Genomic DNA, 15,166 nt, shown 5'->3' with positions numbered 1-15,166 from the left:
ACCCAAATGTAAGAGCAGACAGTTTCCCTCTGAGACGGGCAAGGCCTGTGCATGCAGTTTTATTGTATTTTAGACCTTACTATACATGTGGTTCTTGTGGTGGTGGTTTTTTTAATTCACAGAATACTTACCTGAAGCTTCAGTAGTTCTCATCAGAAGATTTATTTCTTCTTTCTCTTTTTGCCAGCAGGCACCTTGGTAACAACTGGGGGTGTTACAATGGGTGCCTCCTCCTTTGGAGGGGGTACTAACTGTGTAAAAGGCTCCTCTAACTCTTTAAAATCTGCACTCTTGGAGTCAAATGTTTTTTCTGCTGCAGCTGCTTGCCCTTTTGCCTCTTCTGCTTCTCTTCCAGCAATATGTCTGAGTGAACAAAGTTTAAATTTAATGTACCGCAAGAGCGGGGAGACAGATTTATGCTGGCTAAGCAACTACAGCTATATGAGAGGTATAAACTCATAGTGCAGAGAACAGAAAATCTGTCTTGTCATCACTTCAAGTCTGACTATGTAAAAACACATCTTAACTGCCTTTACACAGAGCAGGGCTCAAGTGACAGAAATATCAGAGAGTTAAAAGAGTTCTGTAACCTGAAAGCAGCTTGTATTTTTTACTCCCAGCAGCAGCAGAAGTCACATGAGTGATTTATTACTGTATGTTGCTTATACCTGGACAAGTTTGTTTTCCCAGTTACAGTATGCTATACTACTTTATTAAAGCACACTTCTCATTTTCAATAATTTTATTAGTAGAAGAGAGAACAGTACTTCAAGATAAGATACAACACTCACTTTGCCAGCTCCTCATCCTTGATCTTTCTCAGCTCAGCTAATTCGGCATCCCGTATTTGATTTTCTTTTATTTTTTCCCTCAGCACTTTTTCATGCTGGTAAGCAGGAAACAACTTAGTCGTAAAAAAGATCTGCACTTGACACATCCACAGACTAAATTCATCTTGTTCAGTTTTAGCTTGTTTTGGTTCCTCTGCAACAAATAAATTAAACACGCTTACTTAGGGGGGCACTTGTATTTCAAACGTGTTTTAAAGTACAATATTTCAGATCTGATAAGGTCTCCTGCAGTAGTCTGATGACAGATCAGTATCCATGACTCCTGTGCATGGGGGAATGGATGAACAAACATGACTACCTGAAACAACACAATTGCATGCAAGCACCCAATAGTGACTGTCAAAAATTAGGCTAAGGCACATCGGCTGATACTTTAAGAAACAATGTTTTTTCAGATCTGTAACTTTTCAGTCATCAGATTTCAGTGGAAGGGCTGATGACTCACAAAGATACTTATCTACCTATGCTCTTGGATTAGGATTCTTTATCTGTAGAAAAGACTTAACAACCACAAAAAACAACCCAGATGAGATCTGCTAATCAGCCAGAAGGGAGATGGTATAAAAAGGTTACTAGCCTCAACATATGAAAATGCTCTTCCTAATTTCTTTTCTGTGTGAATGCTGGCCTGTCATAACATAAAGACATCTTATCCCAGCTAATGGTGGCACACCATTAATAATAATTACTATATTAAGTAAAAGAAGCAAGACATAGCAGTAATATCTTTTATTTGTCCAAGACAAAAAAAAAAAAAAAAAAAAGGCAGGCTTGCAGATGGAGCTTCTCACAGAGTAAATACAAGTTACAGCTTATAGATGCCCCACAAATCAGATGTGGCATTTTAAAATTGGGGAAACTATTTAAGTCAGTACCTAAACATCTCATTTAATTATTACGTTTAATTTTCTTTTAAAAAATTCTATTAAAAATTTTCTTTAAAAACGTTTCTTCAGAGTTCATGTTCATTTACTGCCCTCTTGTGACAAGCTGAAATCTGCATATACAATTAAAACTGCAATGCAAGAGCTACGAGGGATTTTTTTTGTGTTAGTCTTAGAACAGTAGGACTGCTTTACCTGTCAATTCCTTTGCTGGACAGAAATCCTGTTCTTTTTCTGCATCCCAGATGAACAATGATGGAACATCTTTGATATCTCCATGAGCTGTGTGAAATGAGAGGACACTATCTGATACTGCAAAGAAAGAAAATTTAAATTATACAGTCTGTAATTCTGTGTATTAAATATCAGGCTTTATCTTCAGCACTAACAAATATAAATTGTCATCTGACCTTACAGCTAGACCTGTGGTTGAAATACTTCTGTACTGGTGAAAACTTTGTTTATAGTGAAGGCACAGTGCAGAGTTCAATCGCCCGTTTCCATGCCCAAATGAGTGGGACAGAACAGGAAGAATTTAGTTTGTGAAAGCCTTTAAGTTATTTTTAAGGAAAATGTGATAGCTTCTAATTAAAAAGCACAAAAAGTTCAGAGATTCAAACTTGCCCAACTATCTGTGTATAGCAGGTCTGGAAAGTGAAATGTAAACCTTGTCATAATTGCCAAACTGAATGCAGCTACCCTCTGTAATTGCAATACATCCAGCTGTTTCAATTACCAGCTACTGTTTTAATCATCTTTAAAGTTGCAGAAAAAGTGAATCTTCTTTAGCACCACTGCTTATAGATGCTTATGGTAACTACAGTACTTACCCAGTCGAAATTCTTGACCAGCATGCTCTCTGTCTTCACAAGGTCTTGGCGGCTGCCAAGGTTTTAAATTCAGTTACTAAATGCCTGGACTTGTGTTGAAATTAAAAAGTGAAATCAAATGTCCACTTAAGTCATGCAAATTCCTATCTCCAAAGCATTCTTCCAACCAAATACATTCTGCAATTATGCCTATTTCAAAATATTCAAATTCCAATAGTGTTTCATGCTTTCAAGTATTAGCAAATCAGTCGTAACACTTTACCTTTGCTACCAACCAGGGAAGTAGGATTATCCTATTCAGAGGAAAGATAGAAGTACAGAGAATGAAAGCTGCTGTTCTTAGACACATCTCTCTGTTCTAACATGTCGCTCTACATACTATTATTCATCTGCTCCTGGGGAAACAATAATGAATTTCTATTCCCGAGTATAGGAATATATTCCAGAAATTCTATTGAGTGAAAAGGAAAGAACAACATTTGAGATTGTATCTGAGACTGATGCTTTGAAATCTTTCCAACTGCCATCCCAAGCATCTTCTGCAGCCTGATGATGCCACTCTCTTCAGACAAGCGACAGGTTTCACAAAAACTCAGAAAACAATTCTGTTTTCTAAGTGTTGGTGTATTTTCTAAAAGTCAGGAAGTTTCCAAATTATCTGTCTTGACTTCCATTATTCCAGTACAAAACAGTAATCCTTACTATCTTACTCTGAAATCACAGGGATAAGACAATCCATTTTTGTTCTTGAGATGTCAAGAATCTCATTATAGTCATACACTAGGTACAAAATTGTAAAGGCAGTGAAAGTGAAAAGTTTGCTAGAATAATTCTGTAAAGTGTTTTTATTACAGTTACCTTCCCCAGTGCTTCTAAATCTCTCTGCCCACTTCTTGGCCTCTCACTCCCCACCTTGCCAATAAAGATAAAACTGTAGCTTCATTCACCACTGTTTTAGTTAATGTAGAAGACACCACCTAATATTCTAAATAACAATTGCCGAGTATGTGTGGGAGCAAATACTTTGTTAGCAATGGAAATGCACCACTTCCAGGCTCATACACAGATCCAGGAATGGGAACACATAGTATTTAGTATTAGATGAAATTCTAGTTCCTTTCAAAACTTAAAACTACCTTGGCTACTCTGTCATCCATGAATTGCAAACTCTCTGCTCCATCTTTCAGTGTGGGCTTTTCACATACCTCATGTTTCTTTATATCATCTTGTGATACGACATTTTTGCTTGAAGACAACCGTGAACAAGAGTAAAGCTCAGCTGCCTCGGAAACATCATCAGTTATGTATGTACCAATTGTACTTGTGCTGTAAGTGCACTAATAGAAAGTAAACACAGGAAGAATTTTACATTTAATACATTTTAAGTTAAGATTTTATTTTGGTCTTGGAAAATCTGACTATTTTAAGTGGACCATTTCACTGTTCAATTGCATTAATGCTTGCAGGAATGCAAGGGAATGGGTTCCATAGGATGGGAACAAGTGGCGGTGTTCAGTGGCACTACTGGCTTACGGAGACTGTGAAATAACATGTGAATGCTCTTTAAAATTAATAAAAATAACTTTCATCTTGTGCATAATTCCAAGTAATAACAATTCTAAGTCATGCCTTCAACTACCCTGTGCATCTAAATTTTACCAGCGTCACAGGCAGCATCTTACAACCTACAAAATCCTTATTCAAAAGTTTAGCAAAAACAGAGCATAGCTTAACTGCTGGGAAACATCAAGTCTTGCTATATACAACAACTGCAATGCATTTTTACAGGGCAATTTTAGACACTGAACTTAAGGAGAAGCATATCTTCCACCAGTCAACCAATTTGTCAATTCCCCTTCAAACACTGGAAGACCTGTAAGTACTTTATGTGTATGTTACAATCAAAGGTAGCAACAAACAAAAGCAGCAGGTGACTGTTTATGTAAAAAGAGGAAATTAGTTTCTATGTTCAGGAAACACAGAACATTCACAGGGCCCGACTTCACCCTCTAAATGGACATAAAATAATATTTAACAGATCTGCACCAACTTTACCTGGGACAGAGAATATTCTGGGTACAGACACACATTTGTGGTTTCCTTGGAGAGATTCTTGATTCTAAAGCTACTTCTTTTCTGATTATCACGATCTACTTGCTCCTTAACCATATCACTGGTAACATACACCAACGCACAATCAAGAAGAGCTTCAACAAATTCAAGAAAAACCAACTAGAGTAAAACAAACACAGTGATTAAGTCATTAATTTTTGCTAAATCCCTTCATTAATGGGCATATGTACCTGAGCAAGCAAAGAACTCAAAAGTGATTGTTTGTGAAGCCTTGCTGGCCTCATTTATTTACTCAAACATCCCGTCTTCTGAAGAAAAACTGAAAGCAGCCAAAGCTCAAAAAATTCAGGAGGTGATATACTGTGTTACTCCTTGTACAAGTCATATTGAAATAAATATCGCATAGATTTTTTTTGGTGTATCTGGAGCAATGTGAAATTTCTCTAACAAATAACACACAACTATTGCTATTACCTAAATGTTTAATTGCATACAATGCTTCCAGAAGCCCCAAGAATGGGTGTATAATGAATCCCTTAGTAAGCCTTACACTGTGTGTTCAGTTAACCCCTTCTGGGTTACAGCACTCTTAAGGAGGTATCTGTATGGTCAGGAATGCTGGGACTGTACTAAGAAGGGCAAGATAATAAGCAAGCATAGAATGCACAAGCTAAACTAGAAGATACAAGCAGAACAAAAGAAGATAAAAATAGAGGCTCAGGTTTGTACTCTTTTTTAATTAATTTTCCTCCTGTTCTAGCAGATAGGACAGTATTTGCAGCATTTTTTAAAAGTAATTTTAACTGTTCCATGAACTATGATGTGTTTTTTTCCCCATACATACCTCCTGCTCCAGGTTGGTACTACTGCTATCATATAGAGAGGGACCATCTTTGACAAGTATTTCCACAAGTCTTGAAGCAGTTAATTGTTTGCGGAGAAGTTTAAAATCCTGGGTAAGATTAAATGTTACATGTTAACAGCACGTAAGGCATTCCCACATAGACCTTAGCTAACTCCCTTTAAAGGCTGCGTCAAAATTTCTAGTGGTTTCAAATGATACTTCCACATATGTAACTAATGACACAGTGAATTCTGACCCTACTGAAGTCAACAGGAATTTTTCCTAGACTGCAAAAACAGTGTTAAGAAAGAATTTGTGAAAGCTCATAAATAAAAATGTATGAAATTACAGTTTTGCCATCCGGTATTTTTATTAATTTTTTTCATTTAAAAAAGGCTTGGATTTAAACAGCAACAGTGACCCAAAACCCAGACATATCAATGGGAATTGTTCCCTAGCTTCAGTGTAATCTTGATCTGTCCCTGAATTACTGAATTTTAGTAAAGAATCTCATGTTCATCATGCAGTATATTAAATTGATTTACTGCGTTATTTCAAAAGCTACCAGTCTTTCAGTTCTACCAGTAAGACATTTTCGTATATACATTTTAAGGGGGGGGGGGGGAAGGCCAGCAAAAATATTTATATTCCTTTAAAACTCATCTAAGATTTGATTCTTTGAAATGATTAAGAACAAAATCAGAATTCAATCCTGCAAAAGTACATAAATAATATCTGTAGAACAACTGTCCTTTTAATGTTTGTTGGACAGTTTGTACAAATAACATCACTCCTACCTTTTCAACTGTGCAGAAGCCACAGGGAGTGTTTTAAAATGCCCATATAAACGGAACAAATAAAGCGCATCTAAGCACACAAAATAAAAAAAAAATTAGATTATTACGTTCAACATCCAAAGAAAGTGCCTCATTTTCATTGTGGGTTCAAATGGAGGTCTAGTACTTGGTCTACAAAAAGCTCTGTATATTTCCCAGCACTTGTTGATGTAGTTCATGGCAAAAACCGTACGTCGTTCTTCAGAAAATAAGATACCTTTAAAAATTAATTGGGAAAAAGTAAGTTACAATAAAACATGATGTATGTGGTGCTAATTGATGAATTTTGCACACATAAGAAATACCATTACTTACCTTGGATACGACAGGTTTTTTTTGCAGGAATAACATTCCTGGACATCATTTTTAAGAAACACTTATGCAGATAAGGACCTTTCTCTCTACAGTTGAAACAAAAATACTCTTTTCTGGGAAGAATAAAACTGATTACACTGAAATAAATTTCACTAAAAGATGAAACTTACTTGTGCTCTTCATGATAGATATGAAATGCTAGACGAATAAGGTAAGATAAAAATGTTCTGAACAGTAGAGTCTCATGTGGACAATGTATCTCCTCAAGTGGTGTTTTATCACCTAAAAAATTTAACAAAATAAATCCCTATTACGTACTTAAAATGCTTATAGGCATATTGACTTGTCAGCCTTTCTTATCCTCTCCATCTCTACATATCATAGTGTAACAACACTCCTGGAAGAATCACACCAGGCACAGCATCACTTCCAAACAAGCAGGTCAAGGGAGAACCATCCACCTATAGCGGAATCTTGTAAAATCCTCTCTTTCGAGAAATGCATCCACTCAGCACAGAGGAATGAAAGGGGAAGCAAAGTTGGAGTTAAACCCCTCACATACCAGAGATGCTGCAGTGCATCCCACTGCAGGTCTAAATGGAACTGATTAACTGGCTCTATAAGAGGAAAAAAACCAAAACCCAAACCATACTACATTTACGCCAAAGTTAAGAGCACTGGGTGGGACAGGAAGAAGAAAAATATTTCTTTCTTCTACTTCTCTTTCCCAGACCTCTTAAACTACATGTAATAGTGATGGCAAGACCAGGGGTGAATACAATTTTTGAACAGGTGGCTCTTTAGAACAATTTTTAAAGTGGTATTTTAATTTTGCATTTTCTGACCTAAGCACCTTAAGTGCCTGGAGAAGCGTTAATGCATCCACCAAGAACTCACACTTAACTACCAGACTTAAGCTATCAGTAGAACTTGCCACTCCAATTTTCCACAGTTTACTATCAAAATTCCTAGATTCTAGACCCCGATCAACACAAATACAAACCGCTCAAAACCCGATCCATTTCAGCAAGAGTTATGTTGGAGTGATGAAACTGGCAGTCCTTCAGAAATCTCCAAAATTGGAGCTTAGTCATGAGGAAGGTGTTATCAAGAGAATGATCACAGCCTAAGCCACTGTAGAAGGTGTAAACTCTTCTCAGTTCTGTAATATGCCGCAACACAGCAAATTCTACCTAAATAAAGCAGGATATGTTTTCAGCATCGTCTCACAGCAAGTAGGGATCAGCTTGTATCAATCCTGTAACTGGGCATATAATGCTTTTGATCTTGTAACTTCAAAGAGCATATCCCTGGTTAAGTATTCATGAGAACATTAGTCAGATGTAGTTTTAATACATATTTTTTGGTGACTGATAAAAATAAGTTAGTCTCTGTCAGCAGACAAACCTTAGAGCAGCTAAAAGTAGTTGCTGAATGCCCTTTCAGATATGTTAACGTATTTTTTATTGTCTTCTAGTGGACACTCAGGAAGAGGCAATACTGTTCATTCATTCTTTTTGCTTTTCTGTTTCACAGCCTTCAGATTTTTGAATAATTCTTTAATGGAAAGAGTTACTTTAATACAAATAAACCAGAAATAAAATAATATGAAACACACTGCGGGGGAAATCTGAAAATATCAAACAGTAGACTCTTACTTGTTTCATTTCTTCATGTCTCTCTTCCTTTGGCAAGAAGTCAAGCGGTGAAGATATGTCCAACTCAATATTTGATCCCAGAACAGAAGTATTTTCTGATCCATTAATGATTGTGATATTTTCTACCATGCAAATAAAATAAATTAGAACTAAAATGAAGTTAAATATACACACACATACACACAGAGGGAAAATAAAACGTATTATTCCTTCTTATCTTACTGACTTCAAACTGAGAATAATAGACTCCTTTATAGTGAGTAGAGATATCATAATCAACAGCGTAACAACTGAAGAGTAATTTTGTCAAATCCAATCCCTAGTCAAAAAGGGAATGCACATCTTACGCAAGTTATGAAATTTTCAGACAACCGTGTTCTGAAAGCATTACAGATGCAGTGTGGATGTGTCACTCAAGTCAAAGTGTCATGCACAGGAAACAAGAAGCATGGGAGCAAAAGTAACTAATTATTAAGATAACTCCCATCTTTATCAAAGTTCTTTGAAGAAGTATGTCTGGCTCTTGAGTAAGTACGAACAGCTTCACATTATAGTAAAAAGGAACAACAAAATGTCAACAGAGTAGAATTTGTTTTCTTAAGCTGCTTACCAGTGCCAAAATGACTGCCTGTGCAAATGGCATCCAGCTCTTTTGCATTCATTGCATCCACGCGACAAGCAGGGTATTCTACTATACGATCATCTATGAACTCTCCTTCATAAACATGACCATTCTTGAAGACTAACTTGCCCTATAGACAGATTAATTTCAATATAAATTTAAATATATATAAATAATAGAATATAGAATATATAAATCAAAGATCATAAAAAATAACACTAATGCTCTCAATCAAATTTCCTTTTAAGAATCTTGGCTAAACTGCAATATATGAGATAAAATAAAGCAAAATAATTTTTCCTACCCTCTTTTATAAAGTACTTTGTCATCTGTTCATTAAAGTACATTGCTGGGATGAAGAATTGCCTATATTTCCGTTTGATTTTGAAAAGAATTTTGAGGAAAAAACATTCCCCCTGACTCCCATATAGACTTATGTGCAATCCTTAGTTTGCATATGTGGCACTCTGCTCGCAGGTTTTTTTTTTAAACAGTCTGTTAATGTGAGAACATCTCTCTACAACTATAGCTTGAAATCCATTAGCTCACAGTATCAGAGTGAAAGTACTGACCAACTGCTACAAAAATCAAGATGCACTTACTGCACTGAAAATCTCCACAGTAAGACATATTTCTTTATACACACAACACTTGTCCAACCACAGAGTCAAATCTGTGGCCCAGCAAGGTCCTTGGAAGGACTCCTACTGCTTTTAGTGGATTCTGCCCTTTATGTGGGGATTCCATCCACAATGCAAATTCAATGTAGTTTTCCATACAGAATTGTAGAGATCCACTATATAGAACAGAATAGCCTCCTCTGGTGCTGCCTGTAGTTTTGTCTTACTACTTGTCAATACTCACCTTGCCATGCTTCTTATTACAAACCCATTCGCCATTGTACACTGCTCCACTGGCATATATGAACTTCCCATGTCCATGTCGTTCCCCATTTACAAAATCACCTATGTATTCATTCCTTAAAGGATACTGAGACGCAGGCATTCTCTTCAAAAACCATATGTGGGTGCCATATCCATGCTGAAAAAAAATTTGTGTGTTTAAAAAAAAAAAAGTCCCCAGAAGAGCTACTATTGCTACAGGTCCAGACTTTTTAAAAAGGAGATGCATCTAGGCATCTTTAAGGGTCACTGCTGGCAAATGTCTCAAATAAAAGCAGTTGATAGCTGTAGTACTTCAAACCATCCATAGAACTATATTCTACAAAGGTGTATGGGAGAAGCACTCGGAGGATACACCAAATCAACACATATTTGAGCAAGCTCTACCAAGAGGACTCCTAAAGACATCCTTCCTGCCTGAATCCTTTTGACTGTAACGCTGAACAGCCAGGTAAGGAACACCATGCCAGACAGAGAGCCATGATGTTCCAGAAGCTGGACTCCTTGACAATTTTATGCAGAGTGAAAAGACAGAGGAAGTAGCTCACATTCTTTGTCCTAATAGAACAATAAATGGAAGGAACAGAAAATGACAGAAATCTCCTCCTTCCAACATAAAACTTTTAGAAGGGGGAACAGTGTGGTCTAGTATTTCACAGGTGACACATAACCAAATTGCCACATACATTCACCGCTGAACTCATATCTCAAGCTAAGTATAGACATAGACATTTAACTTTTAAACTTTTTTTGGTGAAAAAGCTTTTTATTTTCCATTAGATAATTAAATTATGATTTTGTAAGACTAAGTCAAAATGTTTTTAAAAATTTGAATATTGCTAACATGAGAATCAACTAAAATAAACAACATATTTCCGCTATCTCAACTGGCAAAAATCATACAAAGGTCCTTTGATATTGCACAAAACTCCTTATCTAGTTTCACTAGAGTAATGGACAGATGCTGAACTAAAGACGTTGCTGTGGAACAAATTAATACCTGTATGCCATACACCCACTGTCCCATATACTCTTGATTAACTGTCAACCATCTCATTTTTCCTTTTCCGTGACATACATTTTTCTCCCACTGACCTTCATAGATATTTCCAGACTTATAGCTGCAAGAAAACAATAAAAGTTAATGACTCATACTAAATTCTAAGTGGATCTTATGAAAGCAAGGTTTATGCAAAACCTCATTGCTAATAAATTCAGCATTTATTAATGCTAAATATTAGCATTACTTTGAAAGTTGGCTCACTGTGACATGGATACAGAGGTTTGGTTGTACCCACTGTTTACTTCCTATTTTTAACTTACAAATCACTGTAACAATATTAACCAGTTCTTTTTTTCCAAAGAGTCTTCACCATAGCTAATAAAAGTGTTCTTTTATACATAATTCCACAAATAACTTGTTTATTCATGAAATGCTCAAATCAATTGAGTTTGTTTTTTTAATGTCAATTTGTGGTTTACCAAAGCTGATTTTTTGATTTTGTCCTTAAGACATTCTTTTGTGGGAATGATCAGTAGAAATATACCAACATAAAAACGTAAGTTATAGAGAAGGTCTATTTTATTATTATAAAGCACTTTGTACAATTATTTATTCCACTGCAGAAAGTACACACTACTACGAAATGCTACTATGGTAGCATTTGTATCCGTTTTAAACAAGAGGAGAAAATGTATCATAATACATGTAAAATTTTTTAAAAAAGGAAGATAAGAACAAGTGCTATCATGTTTACCATCTCACTCCCCATCCTTCTTTGACGTTATTTACCCAGTCACCTGAATACCAAGAGGTATGTTCCTGATCGTAATAAATGGTACCCTGAAACAAACAGTATAGTCAATTGAAATACCTAAATATTCATCTCCATTAATAAAACATTGCACATAAATTATGTAAGACACATGTAATTACACTCTTACTTATAGTCACTTTGAGACACTGTACTGAAAGCAACTGAACTGATAAAATTAAATAAAAAAGCAACATCTTTTGATGAATATTAGTTAAGACCTTAAAAAAGACCAAGTGTTCAAAAAAAAATCGTTTTATATTATGTGAAAATGTACATGTTTTTCAAACCACTTGGAAATACTTTCAGAGACCTAAGTTTGGCAACTTAATCACAGGAGTCACTCTGAGGTAGGTAAGTTTTCTGAGTCATTCAGAATTCAGTTTCTAACAGTAGGTCTGCAGCATTAACTGTTCTGTCTTTATCTGAGAGCTTCCTCTCGGAATAAACTGGTCAGACCATTGCACCAGTGACCATCCACAGCAGCCTGTGTGACTTTAGTGCCTCATTAGTGACACAGAACAAAACCCCATATGATTAGAATGGATTTTCCTCACATGCTGAGCATTGGTCTTCAAAATGTCAGGCCCAGAAGACTGTCTCAGTCTGGATGCACAAAAGAGAGACAGATAAAAGCACTTCTTGCCTTTAAAGAGTTGGAACTAGATGTTACTTACACTACATAAGGCAGTCTTAATTGTAATTATCATACTTGGTCTGCTTAACAGATTTGGGAGATGGGATCACTTTGTCATTACTGGGAAGCTAATTGTTCTGTCACTGTTACATGGCTACTGATGCAGTCATCAGTTTTGATTTGTCATCATCTACTTGGAGCAGCATAAAGGACAAACCACATAATAGGACAATTACTCTTTTAGGATACAGTTCATCCCTTCTACTACAAACAAGATCCTACCCCAATTGTTTTAATTAGCATTCACAACTTCAGAGAGGATCCTTAGGAAAAACAAATCCCTACATAGTGTAAGACCATGCGACAGCACAAAACGTTTTTGCAAAAGCTTTGCACAAGAGTGCTTGCTGTTCTAGAAGGTAGTCACCCAAGACCATGCTCTCATTTGGTGTTCTTACTTACCTTTCCATGTCTTTTACCTTTATACCAATAGCCAATGTAAGAAACGGGACAAGTACCGCTCCTGAAAAATCCAAATCCATGCCTAACTCCATTCTTGATTGATCCTTCGTAAATGCTACCATCATTCCATGTGTAACGGCCATTAAACATCTGCACATTCTTAACAAATGTTCCCTAAAAGATTAAATTACAACATCTAAAAAACTAAGACTCTCTGTTCCCCAACTATCTGTGAGAAATCAGGCTTGTGATTGAAATCACTGCCTATATAGTTCTGCAGTTGACACCCATACTGTACCAATTACTGCAACTTACCTACTTTCCTTGAATTTGCACATCTAATTGGCTGTAATTATGTTGTTATAAGTTAAATTGCACTTTACCTCGTACGTCACTCCATCAGCCCATGTGTAAGTCCCTTGTCCATGCATAAGCCCTTCAGAAAACATGCCCTTCAAAATTAAGAGAAAGGCATAATTTGCCAAATTTATTCTTACCACAGCTGAAGCCTACAGTGACTGCAAGATTTCAAAATAATGACATATGAATTCCCCTCCAACTGCTAATTTCAAATGAAGTTTTAATGCCAGAAAACAAGAGTTTTCAATGCTTACATATTCTGAGTGCTCAACCTCCACCTACATTAAAAGAAATAGCCTGCCTGTTCTAGAGAAAGAACTTGAGCCACTATTACTTTTTTTTAATTTATACACTCACCTTATATGTATTTCCCCCCTCGAAATATGCAAATCCTTCACCCTCATACAATCCACAGACTTTTCCACCTTCATAGCTACAAGGAAAACAAATTAAAGATGAGGATTTCAAGTCAGTGCCAGTAGACCTAAATCACAACAGACATATAATAAATGACTTTTGATTTACCATGGTTTACACACAGGCCAGTTGTTGCACCTTATGTAGAAAAATGAGCTACATCACAATTCCCAATTTTTTGCACCTTCCTTGTTATTTCTTCATATTTCTTTCAATTAAGAAAACAAATAACATTGGTAGCATTTACTAAGCGCACAGCCAAGCAACCTGGTCAGTATGTGAAACATTACATATAGTCCCCCTGAACTACCAAAGGATTTGTTTAACACTTCCATTCACCTGCTTCCTCAGTTTAGGATATTCTTAAGGGATATGAGCAGCCCTAAACATTAAAAAGCAGCAACAACTGAACATTAAACAACACAGCTATGTTTTCTTCAACTATCTGCATATTTAGACAAAACTTCACCGTAGGCAAACAAGCTAAAAGAGTGAGGCTTTTGGTAGGCAGAGAGTGCCAGCAACACTCCAGGATGCAGGGCAGCAGCAGAATTCTGTATGTATCAGGCTCCTAAGGTGTTAGGGCTACTAGGTCTGAATAACCTGATACGCTGCCTCAAATCGAGAGTCAAATACGTGTTTGTATGACACTGGGTACACCAGAGATCCGTAAATGAGAATTCTTGACTTCACTGACGTATTTGTTACAAGCATACCTTTTTACAATAACTTGAGTAAGAACAGGCTCTTCGTAATATTGAGGAAGATCTTGGACTGGAGGTTCCTCTACCTCCTCTGGTTCTTTATCAGATATGACTGGATTTGCCTGTGTTTCTTCCGCTCCATTCACTAAGGTCTGCAAAGCTGTCAGGTTTGTTGAACTACTCTCAGCTGTAGCATCTTGTGCAGCAACAGGAGGATGTAACGATTTTTCTGCCTTCTTGCCATCTTTCTTCTTATCCTTTGCCATAACTACTGAATTGTCTCAATGTGTGCTTCTCTTCTGAACATTTACAGTGTTACGTAAAGATTTCTTCCCCCTCTGATCTATTTGATTAAAAAAAAAAAAAATCCAACCAACTAACAAAACAGCTAACTGTGAAAAATTATAAATCTTTTCTTAATTATTGTAAATGTATGTATTTTAACTTATTTCTATAATAACCATTCCTCAAGGTAGTGGTTTCAGCTTGCGGTAGGCAGACCGCAGGGCTAACGGGAAGCGATGCCCATGAATTACCTCTAAGAAGTCCATCAAAACCACTACAACGGATGTGTTGTCAATAGACTTACTTTTGCTACACGGAGGTCTCCATTTTACTAGGAGATTTTTAGGTGGCGAGATTTCATCATGTGGAAAAGTTGAAAACCGTATTTCAAAGGTATGTTTGGCAAGTTTCTTGAAAGTTACAGCTGCACTAGTATCATTGATTTAACCTGCTTTCAAAATTATAAGTTGCAGATTGAATCACAACATAGAATAACCACCTTAGCTTAAAAAATAAAGTTATTTTGCCAGTTAAGATCTACTGGAAGGTTACAGGACTGCTTGAACAGCTGTAATCACAATTCCCACTCATTTCACACACTGATCATCACTGCTTTGTATTACAAGAATGAAATCGGCGTTGCTGCAGTGGCGAGGGCTGACGGGCACAGCC

At 36.5% G+C, this 15,166-nt stretch overlaps 1 protein-coding gene across 1 annotated transcript; it reads right to left on the bottom strand.

Annotated features, from left to right (window-relative positions):
* Positions 1–161: 161 nt before the first annotated feature.
* Positions 162–14,475, bottom strand: LOC104616259 (radial spoke head 10 homolog B-like). The gene is made up of 19 exons (XM_010286319.1): positions 14,222–14,475; positions 13,446–13,521; positions 13,112–13,180; positions 12,729–12,902; positions 11,573–11,658; positions 10,816–10,936; positions 9,778–9,954; positions 8,902–9,043; positions 8,292–8,413; positions 7,637–7,826; positions 6,804–6,915; positions 6,634–6,719; positions 6,387–6,535; positions 5,483–5,590; positions 4,621–4,797; positions 2,566–2,617; positions 1,923–2,047; positions 792–982; positions 162–363 (listed from the first exon to the last, which is right to left on the bottom strand). The coding sequence occupies exons 1-19, from the start codon at positions 14,473–14,475 to the stop codon at positions 162–164; spliced, it is 2,613 nt and encodes an 870-aa protein (XP_010284621.1).
* Positions 14,476–15,166: the final 691 nt, after the last annotated feature.

This window comes from Phaethon lepturus, unplaced genomic scaffold, assembly GCF_000687285.1.
Source record: "Phaethon lepturus isolate BGI_N335 unplaced genomic scaffold, ASM68728v1 scaffold9744, whole genome shotgun sequence".
NCBI classification, from domain to species: domain Eukaryota; kingdom Metazoa; phylum Chordata; class Aves; order Phaethontiformes; family Phaethontidae; genus Phaethon; species Phaethon lepturus.
This window is presented reverse-complemented; position numbering and strand designations above follow the sequence as displayed.

Excerpts from the sequence above, each read along its gene's own strand:
- LOC104616259 (XM_010286319.1), bottom strand. The coding sequence starts at position 14,475 with ATGGCAAAGGATAAGAAGAAAGATGGCAAGAAGGCAGAAAAATCGTTA. Across the intron at positions 7,827-8,291 it reads GACATGAAGAAATGAAACAA|GTAGAATTTGCTGTGTTGCG; the intron begins GTAAGAGTCTAC and ends TGCTTTATTTAG. Across the intron at positions 364-791 it reads AAGGATGAGGAGCTGGCAAA|ACATATTGCTGGAAGAGAAG; the intron begins GTGAGTGTTGTA and ends TTGTTCACTCAG.